Source organism: Lithobates pipiens, unplaced genomic scaffold (assembly GCF_037356315.1).
Source record: "Lithobates pipiens isolate NorthernLeopardFrog02 unplaced genomic scaffold, aLitPip1_a1.2 Scaffold_16, whole genome shotgun sequence".
Classification (NCBI taxonomy): domain Eukaryota; kingdom Metazoa; phylum Chordata; class Amphibia; order Anura; family Ranidae; genus Lithobates; species Lithobates pipiens.
This window is the reverse complement of record NW_027507748.1, coordinates 102,575,297-102,589,648: the sequence shown is the minus strand read 5'-3', so window position 1 is coordinate 102,589,648 and position 14,352 is coordinate 102,575,297. Positions and strand designations below refer to the sequence as shown.

The 14,352-nt window shown below is 39.7% G+C and overlaps 1 protein-coding gene across 1 annotated transcript in view; it reads right to left on the bottom strand.

Annotated features, from left to right (window-relative positions):
• The window catches only part of CRYBG3 (crystallin beta-gamma domain containing 3), a 252,163-nt gene that overhangs the window by 25,280 nt on the left and 212,531 nt on the right, over positions 1–14,352 (bottom strand). The window contains exons 15-18 of the mRNA XM_077480179.1: positions 13,380–13,412; positions 10,611–10,720; positions 6,717–6,846; positions 5,431–5,570 (exon numbers count right to left, since the gene is read on the bottom strand). Of these exons, the coding sequence (XP_077336305.1) occupies positions 5,431–5,570; positions 6,717–6,846; positions 10,611–10,720; positions 13,380–13,412 (413 nt within the window). The remainder of the gene's footprint in view (positions 1–5,430; positions 5,571–6,716; positions 6,847–10,610; positions 10,721–13,379; positions 13,413–14,352) is intronic.

Genomic DNA, 14,352 nt, shown 5'->3' with positions numbered 1-14,352 from the left:
GAGTAGGATGTCTTGCTGTCACAAAACAAACAAGACAATTCAGTGGAGTTCTTGAGAAGACACAAAGTGTAATTCCAGAGAGTGACAAATACAATAATGTGCAAACAGGCGTGTTCAAATACCAGCAAAAGGAATGCTTAACATTTCCTTTCACAATTTGTTTAGATTAAAGGTGGTAATCAGTACTGTAGGTGAGTGACAGCGCAAATATTAGAAACAACATAGTCATACGTCCTTGCGAAGGAAAGACATGAATCTAGGCAAAGTTATTTGGCAATGGTTACATCTTCAAAGGGTACAAGAGGTAAGGCTGCCTCATTAAAATGCTGTTTTTAGAGAATTTTTAAGAACCATAGTCCAACATTAAAATGAATAAATATTAGGAAGTTGGCCATCTGTGTCCAGCCCAGTCCTGCCGCTCCCAGCCCAGTCCTGCCGTGCCCAGCCCAGTCCTGCCGCTCCCAGCCCAGTCCTGCCGTGCCCAGCTCAGTCCTGCCGCTCCCAGCCCAGTCCTGCCGCTCCCAGCCCAGTCCTGACGTGCCCAGCCCAGTCCTGCCGCTCCCAGCCCAGTCCTGCCGTGCCCAGCCCAGTCCTGCCGCTCCCAGCCTTGCCCTGCTAATGCTAACGGGACTTATTAAAGAGAAAATTATGCTGGTGCTGGAACTATGTAGGAGCTGATGTTTACAACAGGATTAATCCCACTGTTTGACTCATAGTACAGCACAGCACCCATGGATAGACTCAAGAAACAGCTTCTTTTAGGAAAACAAACACATCTTTTTTAAAGAAAAGAATGTGCAAATCAGCTTTACAATAGGTAAAGTTTAATGAATGTCATATTTCTTACTTTGCTTATAGTTTTACTTTAATCTAACTTTATCTGTTACTTACATTGTGATGGTCTTCTATTGTTCTTTAAAGTGAAACTGCAGCCAAAACTTGGCTGATTTATATTTTTAATCATGATAGTAAAGGAAAAAATATCAGCCTACAGAAGATTCAATGAAACAGGAGTTGTAGCTGACAAAAAAAAGAGTATAAAAATAGACAAAAGGAGGCCAAACACATTATTAGTGCTGCCAAAGCACAGAAAGAAGAGTAAATTGCTAAATCTATTAAGAAAGGAGATAATACATTAGTGATAGAAGGAAAAAATAGAATGGGATCACTAAAATTAAACCTGGGCATGCTTATGTTGAGGGAGACTTGGATGTAATACAATTACTTCTGTTAAGTCTTCTTATGCCATGTACACACAACCGGACTTTCTGTCGGAATGAGCTCTGACGGACTTTTCGATGGAGTGCCACTGAAACGGACTTGCCTACACACGATCACACCAAAGTCCGATCGTTTAACGCGATGACGTACGACGGGACTAGAAAAAGGAAGTTCAATAGCCAGTAGGCAATAGCTGCGCTTGTGTCGTTGGTCCGTCGGACCTGCATACAGATGAGCGGTTTTGTCAATAGGAACTGGTTCTGGCGGAAAGATTTGAAAAATGTTCTATTTCTAAAGTCCGTCAGATTTTTCGAAAAGGTCAGATGAAGCCCACACACAATCAAATTGTCCAACGGATTTGTTCCGTCTGAACTTTGCTGCCGAAAAGTCCGGTCGTGTGTACACAGCATTAGAAATAAATTGCACAAACAATACCAAGTTGGGGAATCATATTGGTTCTAGTAGTGACAGCTCATTTTTAGGATTTCTGGAGAGAGAGGTAGCAGAAGAAATGGCTTGGTTAAAACCTAATAAAGCAATAGGCCCTGATGGTATTCACCCCAGAGTTCTAAGAGAACTTCAAGGTATGTATAGTTGTTGGAACATTAATGGATCTTTTTAATCAATCTCTTCTAACAGGAGAAATTCCCCATTACTGGCAGACAGCTAATATGGTACCTATCCACAAGAAGGGCAGCAAGGTAGAAATTGGCAATTACAGGCCAGTTAGTTTAACAAAAATTGTAGTCAAGTTAATGGAATCACTCCTTTACTCACTTAAAAATACACAACTTGCTGACCCAAAGCAGCATGGTTTTACTGAGGGCAGATCATGTCAGATTAATCTGATTATATTTTTTTACTATATTACCAATGTTTTGGACCAGTGTGTTGCTGTAGACATGGCATACAATGGGTATAGAAAAGAATCACCCACCTAATAAGCAAATGTTGCTTCTTTGCAGCCTAAAATGAAGACAGGCACCGTTTTTGTTTTCTCCAACTGCATTTACACAGTACAACTTATAACACCCAAGTGAAAGATATAACATCAACATGTCAGAATTTTTTTTTTTTTTTTTTATTCAAAAACAGAATCACCGAGTTGAAAAAAGGATACCCCCCCCTCCTAAAAATGACTTGTAAAAGCAATCAGGTGTAGCTAATCACCTTCTCACTGGCACACAAAGCCATTTGACTTTCAACTGTGATCAGCTGTGGTCATTTTGATTGGTTCAGCATGAAAGGAGCTTTCCTGGAGCATGCCCTGGTAGTGCAACTGAAGCAAACAAACAACTATAGGTGGCAAGGCACTGTCTAAAGATCTCTGGGATAAAATTATGGATAGGCACGAGTCAAGCGATGGATACAAAATGTTTTTCAAAGGTTTTATCATCACCTAGAAGCACAGTGAAGTCTATTATTATACTTAAGAAAAAGAAGATACAATGATACAATGCAGACCCTCTCTGGACCAGGATGTCGCTCCAAACTGGATAAAAGAGCCAGGAGAAAACTGGTCAGAGAGGCTACCAAGCCTGGCGCAACTCTGAAGCAGTTGCAGGAATTTATGACAAATGAGTGGTCATTGTGTGCATGTGACAACAATATCACAAATTATCCACACATGTGGCTTGTATGGGAGGGTTGCAACAAAAAAGCCACTCCTCAAAAAAGGCCACATGCAGTCACAACTGAGTGTTACCAAAACGTACCTTAACGCTGGGTTCACACTATTGCAATTCACATGTCTGAAGCCTGTGACCAGCTCTCAACGGAGCCGGCTCACACAGCTCCGTGACGGGACCTAAAACCTAAAGACCTAAAACAGTGAACAGGGACGCACCAGACCCCTGTTGTGAGCCGCTCTGCATGGAGATGTGAACCCAGCCTAAAGATTCTGAGGTCACATGGAAAAAGGTGTTATGGTCAGATGAGCCTAAAATTAAATTATTTGGCCTCAACACCAAACCATATGTATAGCATAAATCTAATACAGCTCACCATCTAACACCATTCCTACAGTAAAGCTTAATGGGGTTAATATCCTGTTATGAGGATTTTTCTCTGCAGCAGAGACTGGAGCACTTGTCAGAAAAGAAGGAAAAATGGATGGGGCAAAATACTGTGAAATTCTTGAGGAAAATCTGCTGCCCACTGCCAGAAAGTTCTCAATTGGAAGGTTTGCCTTCCAACATGACAGAGCACACAGCAAAAATTACCACACAGTGGTTGAAGGAAAAAGGCTGATTGTCCTTGCATGGCCTAGTCAGAGCCCAAACCTAAACTTCATTGAAAATCTGTGGAATGACTTGAAGACTGCAGTCCACAAACAATCACCATCAAATTTAAATGAATTTGAGCAGTTCTGCAAAGAAGAGTAGGCAAATATTGCAAAGTCTAGATGTGCAAAGTTAGTAGAGACATATCCCAACAGACAAAAGGCTGTAATTAAAGCAAAAGGTGGTTCAACAAAATACTGACACAAGGGGGTGATTTTTTTTTCCAACTCAGTGATTCTGATTGTTATTTTATTTTTTAATGGCATGTTGGTGTTAAAGCTGTCACTTGGATGTTATAAGTTGTACTGAGTAAATACAGCTGGAAAAAACTGTGTTTGTCTTCGTTTCAGGCTGCAAAGTAACAGTGTGATTATTTTACAGGGGGATGATTTTTTTCTATACCCACTGTATCTTGATTTCAGCAAGGCATTTGATACAGTTTTACATAATGATCTAATACAAACGTAGTACAAGCTAAGACTTAACCCTTGGCTGGTTCAGTGGATATACAGTTGGCTAAAGTATAGATACCATGTGGTTGTAAATGGGGATCACTCAGAACAGAGAGCAGTCATTAGTAGTGTATCACAAGGCTCTGTACTAGGTTCTGTTCTATTTAATCTATATGTAAGTAATATAACTAAGGGTTTGTTGGGCAAGGTATGTCTTTTTTCTGACGATACAAAGGTGTGTAATAGGGTTGATATCCCTGGAGGTGTCTGTAACATGGAACATGAGTTGGCATTGCTGGAAGATTGGTCAAAGCAGTGGAGACTGCAGTTCAATGTTTCTAAATGTAAAATAATGCTCCTAGGGAAAAGGAATCCCTTGAGTGTACAAAATTGGGGAGTACAGTGTTAGTCAGTACTACAGAGGAAAACGATGTGGGGGTACTTATTTCAGATGATTGCAAAATGAGAAAACAGTGTAAGCAGTGCGAAAAAGCAAATAGAATTCTAGGATGCATCACTAGAGGGATCACCAGCAGGAGGAAGAAGGTTCTCTATATAGATCTTTGGTGAGACCTCATTTAGAATACTGTGTCCAGTTCTGGAGAAATCACTTACAAAAAGAAATTGATCAGATGCAACGAGTCCAGAGACAGGTAACAAAAAGTTCTGTGGGATAAAACCCATCAAGAGCAACTTAAGGAACTTAAAGTGGAGTTCCACTCAAAAGGGACTTGGTTTTGACAAGTACCGTTCCCCATTTCCGGTAGACCGGGCCGCGGCCCGGTCCAGTCCCGGTCTCCTGGAATTTCGCCCCCCAAAATAAATAGAAACATAATTGACAGACTTAATGGACTACACTGTCTTTGTCTTTCTATGTCTTTGATCCTGTTCATGAGAATTCCCCTTACTTCCCGCATCCATGAAAGAAATGAGGCTAGTGGGACTGGAAGACAGGGGCAGCAATACTAACCTGTCAGAGATTCTAGCACTTCTCTGCGTTACTGAAAATATTGGTAGGTTACAGTCTGCGTCTCCCACTGAAAATATTTCTTGTCCCTCCCTGACCCAACAGGAATAGAGGGTAATTGTTTCCAAAGGAGGGTCACAGACCGCCGTAAAAAGGTAAGAGGTAGTCAAAATAAAGGTTTGGCTAGAGTTGAAATAGGTGTGCGGACATTGCCAGTAGTTAGTAGTCAAGCTTGTAGGTTAGGAACTCTGACTCTTCAGCTGAATAATTCTCAGGTTAACAACTCACTCAGTTGTAAAGCCTGAGGATCAGCAGCACAATTAGCCTTAAGGAAGCAGGCAATGGTAGTACATAATGGGTTCTCCTTGAGGATGTAATGTGTTAAGCCCTATTCCACGCTTGTTTGAAACCACACAAAATTGAAATATCTACTCTGGCTGAGACTGGCATTTAAAACAACCTACATTTCTTTGCTATATAAAGTTGCAGAATGATAAACAATACTTACAGGCCTCTTCTTACCCACACAGACTGGGTGTAGAAGTGGAGGTCTTCGCTCAGGACAGAAGTGACAGCCTCCTCAAAATGCATCTCTCTCCCCTCACAGGAGTCCAAAGCAAATAAACTAATAGAGGGTTCTGCAAAGACCTGCAATTAGATAAAACAATTTCATACGGATTTGAATACTGAAAATAATAGATCTTCATCTCCTAAAAGGTAATGAAACAATGCAAAACAGCCACCTGACAAATCACAATGACACAGCTGTGTCATGAAAGTGAATGGGGTTGATTTAGTAAAGAAGTAGAACAGGTCAGCCACATACTTCCCTATACCTGGTGCTTGTGGTCCTCTTGCTATGGTTATATCAGTACAGATGCCAGCTTTGCCAGTCTGGTGAGGCACTGAGCACCTTTTTCTGGGTTGATATTAGCAAAAAATAAATTAACAAACCAAAAATGATAAATATAAAAAACACAGATCTTTGGACTCCCCATGACTTGAGCTAGAATTCATACTAGATATCAGTCACCCTTTCAATGGCGTGATTTGGGTCATGAACACAATTGTAGCAGCCACATTCTAAAGCTACATTTATTATTAAAGTGGACATAAGCTCCACTTTTGAACTTGTACCTACAAGTAAGCCTATAGTAAGGCATACCTGTAGATACAGTGAATATCTCCTAAACCTGAACTGTTTAGGAGGTATTCACAAGCTATGCTGCCGGTGACATCACCGACGCACACATACTGAAGGAATAGCATACTGTGCCATACCTTCAGAGATCTGCGCGTGGGACTGACATCATCATGGCTCTGGCCATTCACACAGCCAGAGCAGGCAAACCTGAAAGGAAGATGGGCGGGGTTTGGTAACAGCGCTGTGCGGGAGGGATCCGCTTTACAGGTAAGTACAGGTAAGTAAATCATAATGTGCTAGTATGTGGTGCATATTCAGTGGCATTTTTCAGTGGCATTTACTGCCGCTTTAAAGCTCAGATACTTTTTTTTTTTTTTTTTTTTTTTTAGTTTTAAAAACAACGTTGAAATGAGTACAATCTGTTCGTTTCTCTTATCCATCACCTGAACAGGAATTGAGGGAAAACACATACAGGGCTATACCATCATTGCAACATTGTAAAGTTTTCTGCACACAGATGGTACAACTCAAACATATTTCGGAGAAATATTTAAAATTATATAAGCGGAAGAGATCTAAAATCCAGTGACTGGCTAATAATGTATAGCACATTGGGGACAATGAACATGAGATGTGCACAGATGTCTTACATAATCCATTGGCCGGATATATTTGATCTCAGCTGCAGGACATCCACAAGATGCCAAATCAGGGAAATGTCCCTCTTCTAACACACACACATTGTCGTCACATGCATCAGCTTGGTAGCACAACAGCCAGCTGGAAAACACAAGAGAAGGATGATAACATTTTTAATTTACAAAAAGCATGATTAAATAAAAATGCATCTAAAACAATTTTAGCAATGCTCACATATTGCACATCAGTTTAAAGAGCAAATGAATGACTTGTGCTTGCCAAATTGGACAACACAATCTAATGTCCGTGCCAGTAATTTATTAAATATATTAGTCTCCATTACAGCTTTAAACAAAAGCACTAAAATATTTATATTTTTGATATTATCATATGTGATATCACTTTATTATTATACAGTATAATGCAAAATTGCTCTTTCTCCTCTTGCAGTGTTTCCCAAAACTTGATCTCAAAATTCACTTATGTATATGTCAGTCTACCTGCAAAGCATACATTGCCGGTGGATGTCGGGATGGGCTTATACAGCAGATATCAACTAATTATGCACAGTGCCTTGCGAAAGTATTCGGCCCCCTTGAACTTTTCAACCTTTTGCCACATTTCAGGCTTCAAAACATAAAGATATAAAATTTTTATTTTTTGAGAAGAATCACCAACAAGTGGGACACAATTGTGAAGTGGAACGAAATCTATTGGATTTTTGAAACTTTTTTAACTAATAAAAAAATGAAAAGTGGGGCGTGCAAAATTATTCGGCCCCCTTGAGTTAATACTTTGTAGAGCCACCTTTTGCTGCGATTACAGCTGCAAGTTGCTTGGGGTATGTCTATATCAGTTTTGCACATCGAGAGACTGAAATTCTTGCCCATTCTTTCTTGCAAAACAGCTCGAGCTCAGTGAGGTTGGATGGAGAGCGTTTGTGAACAGCAGTTTTCAGCTCTTTTCACAGATTCTCGATTGGATTCAGGTCTGGACTTTGACTTGGCCATTCTAACACCTGGATACGTTTATTTGTGAACCAATCCTTTGTAGATTTTGCTGTATGTTTGGGATCATTGTCTTGTTGGAAGATAAATCTCCATCCCAGTTTCAGGTCTTTTGCAGACTCCAACAGGTTTTCATCCAGAATGGTCCTGTATTTGGCTGCATCCATCTTTCCCTCAATTTTAACCATCTTCCCTGTCCCTGCTGAAGAAAAGCAGGCCCAAACCATGATGCTGCCACCACCATGTTTGACAGTGGGCATGGTGTGTTGAGGGTTATGAGCTGTGTTGCTTTTACGCCAAACATATCGTTTTGCATTGTGGGCAAAAAGTTTGATTTTGGTTTCATCTGACCAGAGCACATTCTTCCACATGTTTGGTGTGTCTTCCAGGTGGCTTTTGGCAAACTTTAGACGAGACTTTTTATGGATATCTTTGAGAAATGGCTTTCTTCTTGCCACTCTTCCATAAAGGCCAGATTTGTGCAGTGTACGACTGATTGTTGTCCTATGGACAGACTCTCCCACCTCAGCTGTAGTTCTCTGCAGTTCATCCAGAGTGATCATGGGCCTCTTGGCTGCATCTCTGATCAGTCTTCTCCTTGTCTGAGCTGAAAGTTTAGAGAGACGGCCAGGTCTTGGTAGATTTGCAGTGGTCTGATACTCCTTCCATTTCAAAATGATCGCTTGCACAGTGCTCCTTGGGATGTTTAAAGCTTGGGAAATCTTTTTGTATCCAAATCCGGCTTTAAACTTCTCCACAACAGTATTACGGACCTGCCTGGTGTGTTCCTTGGTCTTCATGATGCTCTCTGTGCTTTCAACAGAACCCTGAGACTATCACAGAGCAGGTGCATTTATACAGAGACTTGATTACACACAGGTGGATTCTATTTATCACCATCAGTCATTTAGGACAACATTGGATCATTCAGAGATCCTCGCTGAACTTCTGGAGTGAGTTTGCTGCACTGAAAGTAAAGGGGCCGAATAATTTTGCACGCACCACTTTTCAGTTTTTTATTTGCTAAAAAAGTTTAAAATATACAATAGATTTTGTTCCACTTCACAATTGTGTCCCACTTGTTGGTGATTCTTCACAAAAAATAAAAATGTTATATCTTTATGTTTGAAGCCTGAAATGTGGCAAAAGGTTGAAAAGTTCAAGGGGGCGAATACTTTCGCAAGGCACTGTATCCTATCTGCTTATCTGTAAAGCTTGAGGCACCAATGTTAAAATGGGTTTTAGGTTTGGGATTTCTTTGAATGCTACCCAAAACATAATGATCATGGTTAAACTATAATAAGAAGAAGTCAAGTCACTAGTATAATCAAAATAAATTTGGCAATCCTATGGATTTGTTGACTTTCTTGTAGTTTCACAAAGAAAAGTACATGATACTACACACTATCAACTTAATCGATAATAGCTTGAAGGAGCCCTTTCCTAAATGTAAAGTCTCTAAAATAAGAGTCACAATGTAACTGCAGGGAGAGCAAAGCTGTACTTTTCTAATGTAATCTAACCAATTTTGCCCCACTACCCATCATTTCTTACTAGCGCTTAAAACGAATGTATGACATTAATCTCTAATTAAAACTGTGGGGGGTGTAAAGGCAGCACTGAAAGCCCTTAAGAAAAATTTAGGATTTGTATATTTGAATGCCCTGGGTTTGTGCTACAAGGACACTCATGAAAATAATATCTTATAATATTAAAGGTGAGTGCAGGCAAATTAGCAGTGATGGCTATAACTTACAGCTAGTAAAGTCTTGTTTTAAAAGGGAAAGTCCAATGATACCTACCGTATTTATCGGTGTATAACGTACACCTTTTTCCCCTGAAAATAGGGGGCAAATCAAGGGTGCGTGTTATACACCAATAGTGTACCTCGGAGGGGAAGGAGGGGGAGGAGCACCGCCAAAATTCACAGAGCCGTCATCTCTTGTTTACCGAGCTCTCACTCGGCTTTCACATCACACACATAGTCCTGCCTCCACCACCGGCATTGGTCAAGCGTTCTGTCTATCACAGGAGCTGGTCCAATGCTAATGGCAGGACTGTGTGTGTGTGACTGCCAACTGAGAGTCAAGTGATTTCCTGCACTGTTCAGGCTGCATTGATAAAAAAAGATGGTGAGGCTGCGGATAAGCATTGAGGCTAAAAATGGGCATTAATCAGGCTGCATTGATGAGATGGTCTGTAGATGGGCATTGATCAGGCTGCATTGAGGCTGCAGATGGGCATTGATCAGGCTGCACTGAGGCTGCAGATAGGCATTGTTCAGGCACGACCCTTATTTTAATTCAAAGTTAATGAAATTCTAAATTGTATCAAGCCACAGAGTGGTACTGTGGATACAGCATCAGTATAAAGTGCCACATCCTATGAATTTGAAATAGGAAAGGAGAATGGGGCTTGGACTTTTTAGGCACAGTCAACAAATTTTTTTTATACAAAAATAATTTTATTTTAATATAAACACATAAACGTTTAATTCAAAGTTTGTTGTTGTTGTGTATATGTTTTTTCCTCCTGAAACGTCCCTCTTAAAATGAAGGTGCGTGTTATACGCAGACAAATATGGTATATCAACCTTTTCAGGAGGTGCCAGTTGGTTAAACAATTAGGATCTTAGTTTGTGGCTCCATCCACCATAGCCCTGTTGAGTTTCTCAATTATTTCAAAATTGGGAAAATGTCTCTATATGTAGTCATCCATAGGCAGACCGAAAAAAAAATTGTACATTTTATAAATTAAGGATTCTCTTTAGCGCATGTTTGGTGCAATATAGGTGGGTTAATGTTAGAAAGCACATTCTGATCTCTTGTCCAGAACGCTTATGGATCCTTTCCACTATATGTATTTAATGAATACTGTACAAGTAAAAAGTAATCTTACCATCCCCTTAAGACCTTGAAAGACTTGGGCATGAAAGAAATGAAGTCTGACACTTGCTGTGTGAAGTCAACACTCTCGCCTTGAAAATTTATATTGTTGTATGCTTTTATCTGCAACAAAACAAAAAAATATAATAGATTTTTGCAAATTCATGGCTCTTCTACACATAGATACATTAGGTAGTCACATTCATTTGGACTTCTGTGATGTTGAAATCCAAGTAGCTTTCTCAAAACTGAAGAATGTTAGCAATCACTAGAGCCATTCACACTGAAACATAACTGCTGGGGTCCACTTTCATACTGCTGCAGCTGGGACAGATTTCTTTAAGCTGAATTGATAAGCTTTATACAAGAATGCCTTTAAAGTTTCGCTAACCCCATGTCATAAATAACGATCAATAATCATGCTGTTCTTACTCAGTCACTATGAGATTTGTTTTCTGTATTCTGCAAAAAAAATAAAATAAATGGTTGATCCTGCTGTTCTCTGTCTCCACCTTCAATTCATGTCCCCATTTCAGCTAGGGATTTTGCAACTGTGGTGGCAACTCTGCACATGCTCAGTTTTCATTGAGTTTTTATGCTGAGCATTTCCTCCCTTTCACATCTGAGCAGACCATGTGACTATACTTTGGGCATACACAGAGTGGTAAATGACAGCCCACTCCTTCCCTCCTCTTCCTCGCTCACTAACCAGCTAACACAATGGGGGTGGGATATGACATGTTAATTCATGGTGGCTTTACCTCCTTCTAATTCTAAGACACAGGCTGGATAGGTGGGGCATACATCCACTCACACCATGTTATTTCCACAAAATAATAAAGATTTAACTTCAAATGTATATTTGTATGCCAATTTTAAAAGGTTTATTGATACTAATTATTTTGTTATATTCTGTATTCCAAAGGCTGTTTTTTTTTTTTTTTTTTGAACATTTTGACCAAGAGCAGAGAACTAGAAGCTCCTCCTGCTTATGTTTCCCTGCAGACAGGCTGGGGAAGATCTGGGTCATGTGACAGCTGTATATCGATTAGAAAAAAGGTACTTAGATGTTTGTTTGTTTTTTTAATTACAGTGCCATCACCCACATATAGAAATAAAAGGGACATAGTAAATGAAAAAGTGTGTTTAGTATCACTTTAATTGCACCTAAGGTGAACTTGAAATCTGCATTTTTTGGGACAATTCAAACATGGAGCTGTCTACGGGTCTTCATTAATACTATACCTACCTATGTCAGAAATGTTCAAACCAATATTGTAATACACTGGCAATTTCAGAAACAAAACCTTAAAAAAAAAATGCAATGTATAACAAAGATACAGAAACACAGAGTTTGTGCATTTTTCCATGCATGTGCGTTTTAGAAACAAATCTTGCAGAATTTAACCATCACAAACAAACAAACAAAAGATTTCCCAAGACACTTAACAGCCAGCCTGCAAAACAACCAAATTAGCTCTGTCTAACAGTTTACACTAAAAACTGAGGGTTTTGTTTGCACACAAATGCGTAAGCTGCAGTGCCCACGTCAAGGGGGAAATTAACCATCAGCTCAATGTTGTTTTACATGCCATATAGGCCAAGCTATATAGTCTCTGAATGCTGAAAGATATTAGATAAACCTTACACAGTTACTGACTGGAGTTAAGAACAATAATAGCAGAAATCAGTCAATAGGGACCTGCCACATAAAAATGGAAGAACTGTAAGGCCAGCATTACATGGCCCAAAATCTGCAAGCAATGAACTAGCCTGAGTACCAAATACTATAGTCTGGCAGAGTGAAAGAGTTGAGCTTACCTGTCCAATGCTTCACCTTTTATAGTCTAGTCACAAGTTGGAGAAGGCATGAGACCTGTAAGTATTACTTAACTACAGCTGAAAAAAAGCAGGTCTTCTCCCCTTGCCAGACAGGACGGCACTGTATGGCAGAGCTTTGCGAATGTCAAGACTGGATAAATAGGAATACAAATCCTTGGATGGGTAAAAGGCCTCTCATATACACATTTCATCTGTGCATTTAGTTATTTGCCTGAAGCTCAGATTTAATTGGTTATTTTGCATATGTTTGTCCTATAATGCTGTTTTGTATAAAGCTATCTTTTGCATTAAATTTAAATGTTACTAATAACGTATTGAAGAGGTGCTTGTGCCAAGCATGTGAGAACATTTGAGAATGGCTGCATTATACCCTACCACATACATAATTATACTGGAGGACATTTGTAAAATGAAATTTAACTACTTCATTTATTTTACAGGTACTCAGGGTTTTACATTATAAATAAGCCATACTTCAAACTAAATTACTTGTGGTTTAGAAAAAATATGATGACAAAGAAATGCCCAGATTAAAGCTTAATTTTAAAAACTGTCCCCTAAAGGTGAAATACCCAAGTTGGACATAGGTATTATTATTATACATACAGTATATAAACATATATCGTATGCTACGTAACAAGGGGGAACATTGCATTGTACATTTGCTGGATCTTAAGTTGCACAGCATCCTGTTAATGCAATATGTTCATGAAATATTCATTCTTGTAGGATGCACTATGCATTTTTCATAATCACCATAGACTAAAGAGAGGGTCACTTCCAAATGATTGCCGCACATTCAAAGTGCAACATGTTCTGTTTAAGCCACTGGTAAAGACGGCTGCTATGTGTTGTGGAACAGAACAAAAGCCTCTTCGCTAATTTGTTCTTCACTGTTCCAGGTAGCGTTTCTATGTTATAAGCAGAAAATAGCACTTACCAAGTGTTTGACTTCGTTGCGTCCAAGCGGCTCCTGAAAATTAAATCAAACCATTATTTCAGCATCTCTTTTTGCAACAATACTACTTTATCATAAGTTAAAATGCTTTTACCTGGAAATACAATATTAATCGAATATAAAAAAATAAAAAAACTGGCAGCCGTATCAAGCTATTTGCAGGTCCGCTGAAACAGGAAGTCGAATACAAACTTGGCAGGTTAAATACAAATTGGTTGGGTGACCTAGAAATGTGACACGCCAACTGACAAACATTGTACGAGGTGATGTTTAGAAGCTCAGTCACTGCATTATTAACAATATACACTATACAACCCGACTGTAAAATCTACAACCAATTATATGGTGCAAGGATGTGCCAATTTTGATACTGAATTAAAGTGGTTGTAAACCCTTACATATGCCCAGTGAAGCGACTGGCCTACATTAACCCCTTGCCGACCAGCTCAAGCTGATATACGTCGGCAGAATGGCACGGCTGGGAAAAACAAAATATGGGTACGTTGTTCCATTTAAGAGCCACCAGAGGCTCACTCCCGTAGCACAGCGGGAGACCCGATGCGTGCTGCCGGCGAGCTCCAGTGCCAGCACGGGGATTTGTGTGTGTAAACATACAAATCCCCATTCTGTCAGGGGAGAGAAGACATATCATGTGTTCCTACTAAGTAGGAACAACGATATGGCTCCTCCCCCAGTCAGTCCTATCCCCATACAGTTAGAACACATCTAGGGAACACACATTTAACCCCTTGATCATCCCCTAGTGTTAACCCGTTCCCTACCAGTGACATTTACACAGTAATCAATGCATTTGTATAGCTCTGATCGCTGTATAAATGTCAATGGCCTCAAAAATGTGTCAAAAGTGACCAATCTGTCCGCCGCAACGTCGTAGTACTGCTAAAAATCACAGATCACCACAATTACTAGTAAAAAAGAAAAAAATAATAAAAAA